The sequence below is a fragment of the Poecilia reticulata genome, chromosome 1, assembly GCF_904066995.2.
Source record: "Poecilia reticulata chromosome 1, P_reticulata-male-v2, whole genome shotgun sequence".
Lineage (NCBI taxonomy): Eukaryota > Metazoa > Chordata > Actinopteri > Cyprinodontiformes > Poeciliidae > Poecilia > Poecilia reticulata.
The window spans coordinates 17727134-17740361 of record NC_088830.1 but is presented as its reverse complement, the minus strand read 5'-3'; the positions used below and the strand labels follow the sequence as shown (position 1 = coordinate 17740361).

Sequence of the window (13228 nt, the reverse complement as noted above, 5' to 3'; positions counted from 1 at the left end):
GTAAAGCAGCATCCCCCAATCTTTGCTCCCCACAGAAAGGACTTGCTCCCCTAGAGGACTATGGGGATCAGGGTTTGAGATTTTAGTCACATCTATTGCACATCTCAGGACACCTTATAAACCTTAAAGCATCAACATCCAGAAGCTCCCTCCTCTATATCGACTTACACAATGGTCTTCTTCTCCCTTCCACTCTTGATTATAATACTTCTAAGGCAAACTGGTGGAAGCACATGAATGCATCAAAATAAAACTTGCTCACACACCCTGCTTGTCAATGCTACCAAGATTACTACATATTTAATTGACTGTGGAAGGTCATAAATCTAAACTCTACCTAGTCAAAGTTTTAACTTAAATATGACTGAGAGGCTGTAGCAGTTTACACCACTTCACAGTGGTGTAAACATTTCCTTGCCACCACAGGTAGAACAACCAATTTTGAAAGAAGATTGCTTTTTCATTTAGGGCTAGACTGATTTTGTTAAGTTTTCCACTGTATAAATTAAATCCTCATTTGAAAATTGTTTATTTGTATTCTTCCAGGTTGTCTGACAATAACATTTGCTTTATGATCAGGGGGAAACCAGCACTGTAGCTACATGACATATTACTCAGTGCAGGTGAGTTTTCTGTAAGCTCAGATCGCCTTCAGATTTTTAAGATAAAGGAAATACTAAATGAAACGTAAGCTAAACTAAATTCCATCTGCAACATAAGAGCAAGGATTTCATTACATAAAGGCAGAGAGATAGTTTATCTAGTTGGAGATTATGTGTAATGCTTATTACATAATAGAATCTATTTCTTGAGAGAAAACCACAGTGCTGTAGATTTGTATAATCTATGTACATATAATTTAAAAGGTTATAGCTGGGAAGTTTATTCTGTTCAATATGAGAGTTTTTGCCTCATGGTAGTTATGTAGCTATGAGTACAGTAGTGCAGATGATGACAGATTAATTTTACGCTGAGTCAGATATGAAAAAATGGAAAAGCTAAGCGTATGGAAATGAATACCACAGTCAATATCTATAAGTGCAATGACTACGCTTAGCAAGCTTTGCCTTCAGACCTGCGTGACACTGCCTGTAGCGCCATATATCTCTGGCTTTTCGAATTCAATTTTAGCATCTTGTCTTGTTTGAAAGAAATGTTTCACAATTATTCTCATACTTGCTATATTATACTTTATATATTTTCTCAGATACTCGTCTCCATTTCTTTGTGGTTATATTTTGGTTCTTAACTGATGAAATCAAGAACTGAAGAGTTCTTGGTTTGTATGATTGCATCCCGTTGCTAAGTTAACCAAAGCTAAATGGAGACCTCATTGCCTCATTTCGTTTCAGCTCTCTAACATACAACTCCAGGTAAGATGGTATAGAACATGTGAACATGTTTTGAACATGTGTGTTTCACTGACAATTAGTTTTCCATGTCGAGGGATGAAATATTCAGTAGAAATGGCACTTGTAATTCTGGCATTTGCTGTTCATAATTTTGAGACCCCAATAGCAATTTTTGTCATATGCAAAGTGTTTGGAATCAATAAATTGGGACCAACAAATGGTTGTGTTTGATTTAAAGAGCATTTCTTTAATAAACTTAAGCAACATTATATTGCTCCAATAAATGTGATCAAATGTCCCTTAGAGTTATTTTGTTTTCTCTTGTCAATTGGTCAAAAGGCTCAAAATGGGATCAGAATCAAAACCTTTAGAAACGTGGTGCCGGTAGGTTTTCTTTAGAAAATATAGATATTTTAAATTATCTCGTTTTTACTAAAATTTATACCTTGCAAGATATGAATTGATATACAATGGTTTAGTAAAGGGGGACAAGATGGTTTGCTCACAACACTGAAATTGTAGTAGGAAAAGATGAAAGGGCAAAACGTAGGCATGAAATAGGTGTACAAATTGGTGATGGGTGAATTAATCCAGACCGGCTTCTGCAACATTCTGACCACAACAACAACACAATGGGAGGCTTGTTGTACCAAAAAGATTCACCAATTTCACAAATGAGTAACTGAAATAAGACAAGCACAGAGTAAAAGGAAGGAAAGACAAGATTGCCTTCCGAGTGTAAAACGCTTACCTGTAAATGTCTTTATGGATACCATTTACTAAAAGGGGCATTTTGGGGGGGAGCGTGTTGCTGTATCTACCTATGCTCCTGGTTGAACGAGTAGAAATCATGCACATTGAAAGCAAGACAAGAAAAAAAGCGGAAAATAGAGAAAATATCTCAGAGAAAATGCTAGGAAATGAGAAAGAAAGCTTTGTCTTTGTTCAGCCCATGGAGAGGGTAGGCTTCTTATCCACTTTTATATTGATTAATGTGTTTTGTATTATATGCATATATATATAAGGCAGTAGTGAAAATCTAAAGGAATTCTGGAAAAGAAATTCAAAGTATGCTGCAGTACCTAGGCACAAATGCAAAATCCTTTGATTTCATGCAGATGCAGAAAATCAGAAACATTCAACTCATTCCTTATACACCAAAAAACGTCTGTTAAGATGAAGTTGTTAAGGTATGATGGCAACCATTAAAACACAGCTGAATGGTGTTTGTACCTGTTGGTATGTAGGCACTCTGCACTCCCGCCTCGAATTGATCTGTTCATCTCCAGGACCTCACTGTCAGTGCCATGACGATGAGTGAACGAATGAAAAACGACCCAGGAAAACACACACACACAAAAAAAAACAAAAAAAAAACAGGATGGCAGCGCAGATGAGCAAAGTGGATTTATGAATGATAGAAAGCAGGAAAAATATTTTTCATATTACAGTTATGTCTAAGACGAACACAGTTAGGCGTATTAGTAGAATTAGTTTGGTGAAAGCAGATTACAAACAAAACAAAAACAACTAAGCAAATTAAGAGGCGACCTTCACAAAATAAATCTAACGTTTAACAATTTTAGGGTTTTGTAGCGCAAAATGTTGTGAGCAGTTACTGATAAATTACTGTTTTACACATTTCTTCACTCCAGAGTTTCAAGACGCCCCAATATTAGTTTACCTGTCCTCTGAATACTCGTAGTCTGAGTCGCCGGAGCGCTGGTGCTCCAGGGAGGACTCGTGGTAGTGTGTCGGGGAACGTGAGTGGTTGCGGTTTTGGTGAATCTCATCCAAACTCCTGAAGAAAATGTATACATTTACATTAAAGTATATGTAATCCACTACATATTTATTTAATACACTATGGATTCTGACTGAAAGACATTGATTACTACAAATAAGAAACAAACAAAAAAAAAAGTTTGCTTGATTATTACAGGGATCCAAAGAACAAGTCCTGACGTGTGTGATACAACGACTTGTAAAGTGTTTGCATCACTCAGACTTTTCCACATTAAGCTATGTTAAGCCCCTTTGTAAAAATAAAGGGATAAACAAAAAGATTTTCTTACCACTCTTCCACTGGGGTCAAATTTGTGAAGCATGTAGTTTCCCTGACAACAATTTCTCTAAACTGAACTTTTGATCTGCCATGGGACTGCTGATTTTTTTTTCTCTACTAATGCTCTCCTTTGCCTGCCTTGTCAGTTTAGATGTGCAGAAGACTACAGGCAGAAATAAAAGGAAATGTGAGACGCTGTTGCGGGAAGCTGACCTTTGCATGGGCACGTGTGGGGGCCGAGACCGAGCCCTGCAGGAGTCCTCTCTGTGAGGAGACACGGAGCGGGAGCGGTGCTGGATGGGGCGCTGCTGATCTGGGACAGCCAACGTGCTGCTCCGATCTCTCTCACGGGAGTTTCGCTCTCCACCTTGGCACAAACACAGGATGTGGACACGCATGACCAAAAAAAAAAAAAAAAAAAAAACATCCTTCAGGGATTTATATGGATACAAACATAAATTCGCAATCAAGAAAGAGTGAACCCACTCAGATCAAACCTTTTCATTTCATTTAAAAATGATGCGTCAGTTAAAAGAGGTATTCGATTCACTACTGCTACAACAACAACTACTACTACTACTACTACTACTACAGATGCAAATCTTTTGCTGGATGTAGAACATCACATCAAGATGTTTTACAAGCAAATCAAGTGCCTGACTGTTTCTGCAGTGCCTCTTTCAGGCCAGAGATTTAAAAATGTATGTAGCACCAGATGAACTACTAATCAAACCGTTAAAGTTGTAACTTAACTACAGACAAAGCTATTTTTTTTGACCAAGCGATCAAATAAAGTTAAAAAGCAATAGTTCTTGATTCAAATAACCTATTGTAGCTATATTTAAACATGTATTTGTGGAAAAAATGAACATAAGTGTTATTTAATTCTAGTTTATAATATATTACGAAGTGAAAGGTGCTCTGTTTCTTCCTGCTTAATTATCCAGAAAAGACATGTGTATTAAATTAGACAGAAATATTTTGGGTAAAGTTATTATGCATTTTTAGTGAATTTCTGTTTAGTTTTTTCTGGGGGGTTATGTATTTTTGTCTTAATGAGTAAATATTTTCAATCATTAAAAATCCTTGTTCATTCTTGCTTCCAGTTCCTTGATATCTTCCATTTGGAGTCAGTTCACCTGAAATTGCTTAGTTATTATCCTCCACAATCATTATGCTACCTGGTTATCTTCCAGGTTGCTCTACTGTTTTTCTGTTAATGTTGGGTTTTTCTCAAGTCTTCTGGTATTTCCTGTGTTTTATACATCTTTCTTCAAAATAAAGTTACTGACTCTCTGAGTCTGCTTTTTTTTCTGGGGCCTGGAGTCTCTGGAGATGACTGTACAAAGAAGGATTTTTCATTAAATGAAAAACATTGCAGACAACCAACCCTCAGCATCGACTTCATGTGGAATTGTTTTTTGGTCTGCCATCCTTTTCATACTGCCAATGAGCATACTAGTGCTCCTTTTGTCACAAACAACACCTTTAAGGCATCTAAAAAGGGCAAAATTAACTTTGAACATGTACGACTCAGGCGCACATTAGACTGGTGAAAACTAAAGCTACTGCAGAAACAGACAAACAACAAAGACATTTACTGCTGGTCAAAAAAGTAAAACATAAAAAGCAAAATATATCAATATAAATAAAGAGGTCATCCTCATGTGCATGTTGTCTCCTGTGAAGTGAGCCACAAGCTGGTAGGACTAAAAACATGCAGGGGATTGAGAGTAAGTGAAATGGCAGAGAACAAAGGAGCTCTGCAGTCTAACATGCACTCAGTGCTTCAGTAAGTCTACAGTCCAGCAGAGGAGGAGAAACAGTTCACTGCAGCTTCTGGAAAGGTCAGTACAAACTAAAGGGCACAAGATTACAGTGGACTGTGCTGCAGGACACGATGAAGAGTAAAAAAAAGTCACAACAGAATTGTGTATTTTTAATACGATGGTGCAAATTAGATGTTTAAATTATTTATACGAGGGGAGGAAGGATGCAAGAAGAAGCTTCTCACCAAGTGCTGGACAATTACAAGCTACTACAAGGGAAAAACTCAGTAATCATGCCCCCCACCCACCTTTAGTCCCACCTATCAAACCATCATCAAACTCTGTATCAATGATGCGATGAGACCCTGCATACACACATAAACAGGGTAAGACAGGGCAAAGCTGAGACGTCCTGACACAAAGGAGAAAGCTCAGAAAAGGGAGAGGTTAACCGGTGCAGACTCAAACACATAGCAGGTCCAACGAAATGCAGAAAACTGCATCCTGAAGGACATACTCTGTAGTTTCTTGCTCGGACTGTCTCCGTGGACGTGTCGGCGCGGAAGGTATGGAGAGGGCTGAGGCAGAGGTATGGAGGACACGTCATGGGTTTGGAGTTTGTACCAGTGGGGGGTGTCGTCCAATAAGGCCGTCTCAAGCTCTATTAGGATCTGACAGGACAGAGACAGAGGACAGATGATGGAAAAGAAGAACTGAGAATCAAAAAATGAGTGTTTCATGTGTCATCAGAATGGTGATGTTAATATTTGTAAAGGATGTAATGACTATTAATCTTTTAAGTTAAAAATAAAATAAATATTTGAATGACTTTAGCAATTTGTTCAAACACACACAACCATTGCTTGAGAGGAAAAAACATAAAACCTTTATAGCTGTAAATTTTGTCCTTTGTCAGAATTTACATTAAAAAAATGTCAGCACAGCATGATTTGTACTTTTCCATTCATTATAAATAGAGCAACATTTTAGCAATGTGATGTTCTGTGATCAGAACGGAGACATTGTGAGGCATCGCCAACCTCGCCCAGAAATTCGCTCTCTTCCTCCTGCACTCTGGGCTGATCCCAGACAGTGATTTCCAGCATGCGCTCTCTGAAGTCCCGCCGGTGAACATGGGAATATATGAAAGTCTGGTTCCACTTTGGCTCAGAGCTCTTCTTCACCGTTTTAGTTCGTCGTTTACTCTTGTCACTGGAACCCAAAAGAAAAGCCAGCAAAATGAGTTCAAGCGGATGATATAACCTTTAAAATGCAAAATGTAAATGTTATACTTATATAATACAAGCGCTGGGGGATGGTATGGTTAGCCCGATACGGGCAAAGCAGAGTGGTAAAGATAAAATACATGAAACCTCCTTACCTCCGATCCGGCAGGAAGTACATTTTGACATATGGGTTTCGAGGTCGGCCGTCTGGTCGAGGTGGCAGGTCTATGGCTTGAAGGACGTTGACAATCAGCTGGTGACCCACTTTGTCGTACCACAGCTTTACCTAAAAAGATGTTGAAATGTAGTTTCCCTCCACTGGAGACAAACCTCAGACCAAACACGTCTTTCTTTACTTACAGAAAGCTGTCCAGGCAGCACAAGAGGAAGGTCTCGAAGGGTGCCAGGACTGGTAGGGGACATTACCGATATAGAGGGACGATCCATCTTCTGTGACTCAAATGAACTGGAGCCAGCTGATAGACGAAAAACAAAGGTTCTGGTGAAATATTGTAATAGTGAGACTACAGAGTGAACAGTAGAAAGAACGAGAACATTTTGCAGATAGTTTCTGAAGGTCCCTGCCTTTTGACTCATAGTATCCAACAATACATTATTCATATTTTTACACTAAGTTTACTACAGATTTGAGTTTTCAATCATGTTAGTTACCGGGCCTGTAAACCATGCTTTTAAGAAGTGAACCACGAAAAAGCAAGGACTTCGTTCTGAAAAGTATACTGAGCAATTCAAAACCATTTATAAAGATGGAATGTGGAAAGTTCAAACACGTTGCTGATTTCAGACATTTTTTAACCAGGAGCAGCAGGATTTGATAGAAACCCTTAATTCTTACAACAATAACAGATACATTTCCTGAAAATGTGCACCTTTTTTCCATCAAAAGTAAAGTCATCTGTGTAGACTGAAGTTTGTAGCTGCACAAGAAAATTAAACTGAAATTCTTCAAAAATCTTTCTCCACTCTACAAGTTATTAACCACACTGTAAGAAGCCTGGATTTTTTTTCAAAGCCTTTGTAAAACTTAAATGCAATTTTTAGGAAAAGCCACAAATGTACTAAATATATTTGACGTTGAAATGTAAAACTGTGTTTCTAAGTCGCCTTCTTCATGTAATGCGCTGCTCTCCATTCATGGCCGGCAACAACAAAGCTAAAAGCACTTACTGGATTCTAGTGGAGGGTGTGGGGAGCCTGGGATTCTTGGGATGTCTCTGTAAAAGGTAGCAGGTTGGAAGACATTCAAATTCAGACAGAACTACGTTGCTCATAGTTTTTATGAGCATATTGAAGTGTTTCTTTTTTACAAAATGATGTGGAACAAACAGCTCAATTGTGAACAGAATAAAGGCCATCCATAAAAATAGGCTTAGGTAGCACAATGGGTAGGAGAGGAAAGAAAGAAACATCTGGAAAAGAGGATTTTTCTGATGGATCATCAGGATTTTAGGGAGGACACACTGTAAAGGGCCTCCACCCATTAAATCTACTTACTGATAGGCTCTATAGACTTTTCTCAAAAGGTTTTTGGACATAATTCGACTGATGGAGCTTTTATACAAGAGGAAAGATATCAAACGCATCTGTTAGAATAAAACCTGTGCCGTTACTCCTCTACTTTAAATGCAATAGTTGCATACTGATAACACCAGTCTTACCCTATTGGCCTTGAGACTACGATCTCCACTTGAGGTTCGGCTTTGGATTCAAGAATGATGTTGTACACTTCCTTCTTGGTTGCTCCTGGCAATGACTTCCCGTTCCATTGTAAGACCTCGTCGCCTGGAAATCAGATTACCAGCAGATGATGCAACCCGAGTTTAGTTTTGATTTGTGTATCAGGTACAAAGTTGTTACATGATGAAAAGTGTGATATCGGGGGAGGACTGGCTTTAGAGACTATCAGGGTTTTCCCTTTTGGGCTGGTGGTTTAGCAGCTGGTGGTTTAGCTCGTGGAGACACCGTCACTCTCACCCCACGCAGCACGTTGTTATCTTGCAGCACCACTATGCCTCAAACTTTGCCATATCAAATGCCTCCTCTACCTCTCCTCCACTCGGGCAGATCTCCTCAGTGTGCAGCCAGGGAGACTTGTAAACACATGGACAAGCACTACAATGAGGCTAGCCGGCTGACAATGAAGAGTGGAGATCAGAAAAACTCATCCTATTAAAGCTGGAGTATGTAACTTTTATTTTAAAAAAATGCTTTCTACATATTTGTTGAAACTGTCACTATGCTGTGAGAGTGTAGTATGAGACAGGTATTCTGTGAAAAAACTGAGCACCTCTCCCTTCTCCCAGTGCTCCCAGAAATACACATCAGAAACAACAAATCAGTCAAGAGGAGGGTCTCCGTCTCATAACATACTGACATGACATGATGAAAATTTTACCAAATATGTAAAAAAAATAAAAAAATAAAAAAATTAACAAAAGTTACATACCAACTTGGAAGAAATGTTTTTGATTTATTTCTGCTAAGACCATTAAAACATATTTACCAGTATTCTCATTTTCAATGAACAAATGGTATAATTCTAGATCTCTATGCTGTGTGTTAAAGTTATAGCATTTAATTCAATTCAATTTAAAAATACTTTATTGATCGCAAAGGGAAATTAAATGTGGTTGCAACGCTCACTAATTCAGGATCATTTCTCAAGCCCCCCAGACCCTCACTGTCTGGTGGGACCTGCTTGTGAAGACAGTTCATCAAATAAAAATAGCTTTAAATTTTGATGTTGAATCTTGATATTGTAGTAGCAAACTTTGAAATATATTCTCCATGTTACAGATGCAAAAATATTAGTAAAATAGAACATGTAAAAAATTCAAAGCATAAAAAAAATTATCCAATAACTAAAAACATTTTGTATATTTTTAGCAGGAAAAAAATACTTTATTTCATCCGGTAACTAGCAGGTTTACAATACAACCTAATTTCAAGAATTCCCTAGAAAGGCAATCACTTACTGGGACAACTGAGTCTGTTCATGTAAAAATAACTCTTGGTAGAAAACAATGTGTAAATCTGTTCTTTACCTGCACGTAGATGTCCCACAACATCTGCCAGACTGCCTTTTTTGACTTTGGTGATGAAGGCCCCAAGTCTTCCAGACTCTGTAATTTTTCCTCCAACAACCTGCACAGAGTATACAGTAATCAATGCAACTAAAAACGAAAGCACGTATGAGTTTCTCTAGATCTTGTTGTAACATTAGTCCTTTAATGCTGGAAATGTCCATCAGGTGACAGAAGGCCGACTTTGTAATTGTCTTTATATGTCTCTGAAGGTTCAGGTCTAAGTCCTTTCACGGATTTAGACTTCAACCTCAGTCATGCTTTTTCAGTAGTTTCTAGCAGAAGCTGTGTGCTTCAGTTGTTATTCAGTTTTGTTTCATCAGCAACAATTATTTTGCTGAAATTACTGTTTCGATTTCAAATCAAATCGTTGATTTCCATGTGTAAGACCAACATTCACACATTGATTTGTTCTATGCATCTGCTCAGAGTTTAACAAACTCATCTTTTAAATTACAACTTTCCATGGGTATTGTGACAATCAGCCTTGATCTTTAGATTGGATTTGAGAAGGAATAATTTTTAGGCTTAAGCACACTGTTTAAATACAGATCTCACATGCTGACAGTCTTTAAAGATTATACAGGCTCCTCAGGAAACAGAACATTTACACCTTCAGCTTAAGGAATATGTTTTCTCTGAATGCAAAACAACAACGAAGTTGTGCTCTCACTTTGAGGCCCAGTAGGGAGCCGGCCTCGCGGGGCAGAGCCGACCTCTTGCTTAATGTGATACGCCCAATCAGGTGGTCACCCTCTTTGGACGGCTGCCACGTAACCGGATGCTGCAATGACAGAAAACAAAGGAAACAGCATACGAGAGTTCAGATTATTCAGAGGAATGACGTGTACATATTCAAGTTTAACTAAATGTGATTCTAAATTAATTAAAATTCTCCTATAGGAATGCACTCACAGCAGTGGCCATTAAAATCCTTTCATACTTACATGCCACACTGTAGGATCTAAAGGATGACAGTCCAAATCTCCTGTGAGGACAGAGAGCAGGACAAGTAGAGATTAATATCTTTGCTTCAGGTTGTATTAATAGAAAGATTTTATAAATATTGAGAACTTAACTTAGATAAAATAGGTTAATGCAGGTGGTAGGCTACTTGAGGACCAGGGTTGTAAACGGTCATGGGCTCAATTTTAACCATCCTTTGGAAAGACACTTGACCTCAATTTAAGGGGTGAGGGGTGCGATATTGTCACAAAATTATATCACGAAATATTTTTTAAATACCTTGATAACGATATTCCACATTTTCAACTTTTTCTTTTTTGGGAGAGGAGGGCTACTTTTTTTTTTTTTTTTACTTTCCTTTATAAAGTCACATAAAAAAAATGTTAATTTGTAAATATATACAAAATCACACAATATTAATGCACAAAAGAAAATCAAAAATTGATAAATATAAATGTAAACTAATTTGACTTAAAAAAAAAAAACACCCTGAAATTAGATACCAAATGAAACTACAGAAAATAAACTGCTGTGCTTCATCATAACATTAGCTTTACAAGATGAGAACGCGGTTTCCACTTGTTTTAAAAGCAATCCCTATGTGCAACACTAAGAATCTTCCATCTTAAAATGGTCAACACCAAAATATTTCACATAGGAAACCCTACACACACCAAACTTAAAAACCAAGTTCCGCTTTCATTTCTTCCATCTGTCCCTGACATTTCCTCCTCCTTCCTCTCTTAACGCAGCGCCGTTTTCGTTGCTTTATTAACAATGAGTGAAATTTGTTACTCTTCTTCCGTAAATATATCTGACTCGGGATGTAGAGTAACAAGGAGCTTCAACTCTTGCCTCAACTAATTTATTTAAATGTTTACGGGTTAGCAGACGTAACTAGCTGCAGCTAGCTAGCTTCTTCTCTATGCTACTGTTTTCTGAGTAGCCATCGAGTCAACCGGGTGCTGAAAAAAAAAACGATCAGGAAATACTTCTCCTATTTCATATCGGTGACCCTGAACTGAACCTTGCTCAGAGCTGCGAGATATTTATTTATTTTCTGGGAGGACATCGGTGTTTCAGAAAGTTTTTTCGCCGTGTTTGACCGGTTTATACTTTCTGTGTGGAGTGGAGAGGTGAGCTGAAGCAGGGCAGAACACGGTGTAACCAGGAAACAGCGAGTATGGGAACTGCAGCGGCCACAACACTACTGTATATTCTTACCTTACCGTAGATATATAAGCTAATTCTGTGAAATACGGTCCAGTCAAGACTGTAGACCAGTTGACCAGCTTCTTCTTTGCTTTTTTATGGCGGTTCAGCCATATTTGCCTTCACCGTCACAACTTGAATGTTGCTGCATGTGATGGTTGAGTCACATATTACGCCATGACATTTGCGTCAAGATCAAATTTATTTCCCGGGCAAGTTTTTTTTTTTTTTTTTTTACGATATTATTGTGTATGATATGATATATGATATAATATGGCCCACCCCTAACTACAATCAATCTGTGCTGCATGAAGGTGAGCATGTCTGTAAATTTGGCTCCAGGTTCAAAACTCTTGAAGTGACCAGTGTGAGAAGCAAACAAGTATAGTTTCTGTCTATTTACCATTTACTTCACTATACATCAAGACTTATGTTATGTGCTCTGGCATGCCAACACTACTGCAATATTCTGCCACAAGCATCAACATCAATCATAATGCCAAATATAGTTCTAATTTTATCAAAAAAGACAGTTGAGCAGAACCATTTTTACAAAAACTTTTTAAGCTATTTTAAAAACAGAAAAGATATTTAAAACCATCTTTCTCTTTTGAGTTCCACTGCGTATTTAAAACGGCTAATAATCAGAATCTACACTATTTACCCATTAGTGTCCTCTGAGTTACATTAATCTGGATTAAAACAGCCCATTTCTGTGACCAATGAGGATGATTAGCTGATTGGGCACAACTAACTCCACCTGCTGGCCCTTGAAAGCAACTATCCCAGCAGGTCTTATTTTAGTAATGCTGAGAGCGCAGTATACAGCGTGTTGCCACAACCAGGCATGATTTCAGATGGTAGTCCATGCTTGGCTGTGGCAGCTGGATGTTCGCAGAGCATTACGTAGCCAGCGAGCCAGTGACCTAATTCCACAAATCTGCTGGCCTAAATCATTGGGACTCTTCAAATAAACGAGAGCTTTTCTCAGAGCAGCAGACTATATCCGCAGCACACAGAGGTGTAGATGACGCACAGATATAGTAATGCACGCTGTGCTGAGTGGCTGCAACATTTCTATCAGTTGGCATTTACTTTTACAGTCCAGACACTGAAAGTACTGATAATGTAACGGTCTCAGAGATTAGAATCTCACTCTGCTTCAAAATGATTAAAAAATGTATGTTTTTAAACCGGTTTTGTTGTTGTGGTAAGAATATGACTACAATTCCTTATAAAGCTAAATTTGCATGTAAATTACCCTGTCTTGATGCATCTCTAGGATCACATTTCTTCTGCTTAACTCTGTCATAGGTTGAAAAATGTGTCTGACCTTTTGCACAATCAATCAGTGCTGTCTGCAGTTCCTGTAGATCAGATTACAAATACCCATGCAACCATTTACTCCACTGATTCTAGTCTTACAAGCATAGAATGCATGTAAATGTGTTTTGCCATGACTTGGAGGATGATGAGAGGATAGCAAGTGCAAAGATCAAATTTAGTTTGAATGCACAAAACAAAGAGAGACAGA

The 13228-nt window shown here is 38.1% G+C and overlaps 1 protein-coding gene across 27 annotated transcripts in view; it reads right to left on the bottom strand.

Annotated features, from left to right (window-relative positions):
• rims1b (regulating synaptic membrane exocytosis 1b) overlaps positions 1 to 13228 on the bottom strand; it is a 64126-nt gene that overhangs the window by 18172 nt on the left and 32726 nt on the right. For 13 of the 27 annotated variants that reach the window (XM_081607672.1, XM_008406321.3, XM_081607589.1 and 10 more), the window contains 14 exons: positions 10464 to 10504; positions 10190 to 10300; positions 9478 to 9577; positions 8092 to 8215; positions 7601 to 7647; positions 6773 to 6888; positions 6568 to 6698; positions 6227 to 6398; positions 5704 to 5857; positions 5495 to 5551; positions 3631 to 3784; positions 3037 to 3153; positions 2586 to 2648; positions 2104 to 2181 (listed from right to left, as the gene is read on the bottom strand). In XM_081607672.1, the coding sequence (XP_081463798.1) occupies positions 2104 to 2181; positions 2586 to 2648; positions 3037 to 3153; positions 3631 to 3784; positions 5495 to 5551; positions 5704 to 5857; positions 6227 to 6398; positions 6568 to 6698; positions 6773 to 6888; positions 7601 to 7647; positions 8092 to 8215; positions 9478 to 9577; positions 10190 to 10300; positions 10464 to 10504 (1465 nt within the window). The remainder of the gene's footprint in view (positions 1 to 2103; positions 2182 to 2585; positions 2649 to 3036; positions 3154 to 3630; positions 3785 to 5494; positions 5552 to 5703; positions 5858 to 6226; positions 6399 to 6567; positions 6699 to 6772; positions 6889 to 7600; positions 7648 to 8091; positions 8216 to 9477; positions 9578 to 10189; positions 10301 to 10463; positions 10505 to 13228) is intronic. The other 14 variants (XM_081607611.1, XM_081607637.1, XM_081607673.1 and 11 more) reach the window with 5 other exon arrangements.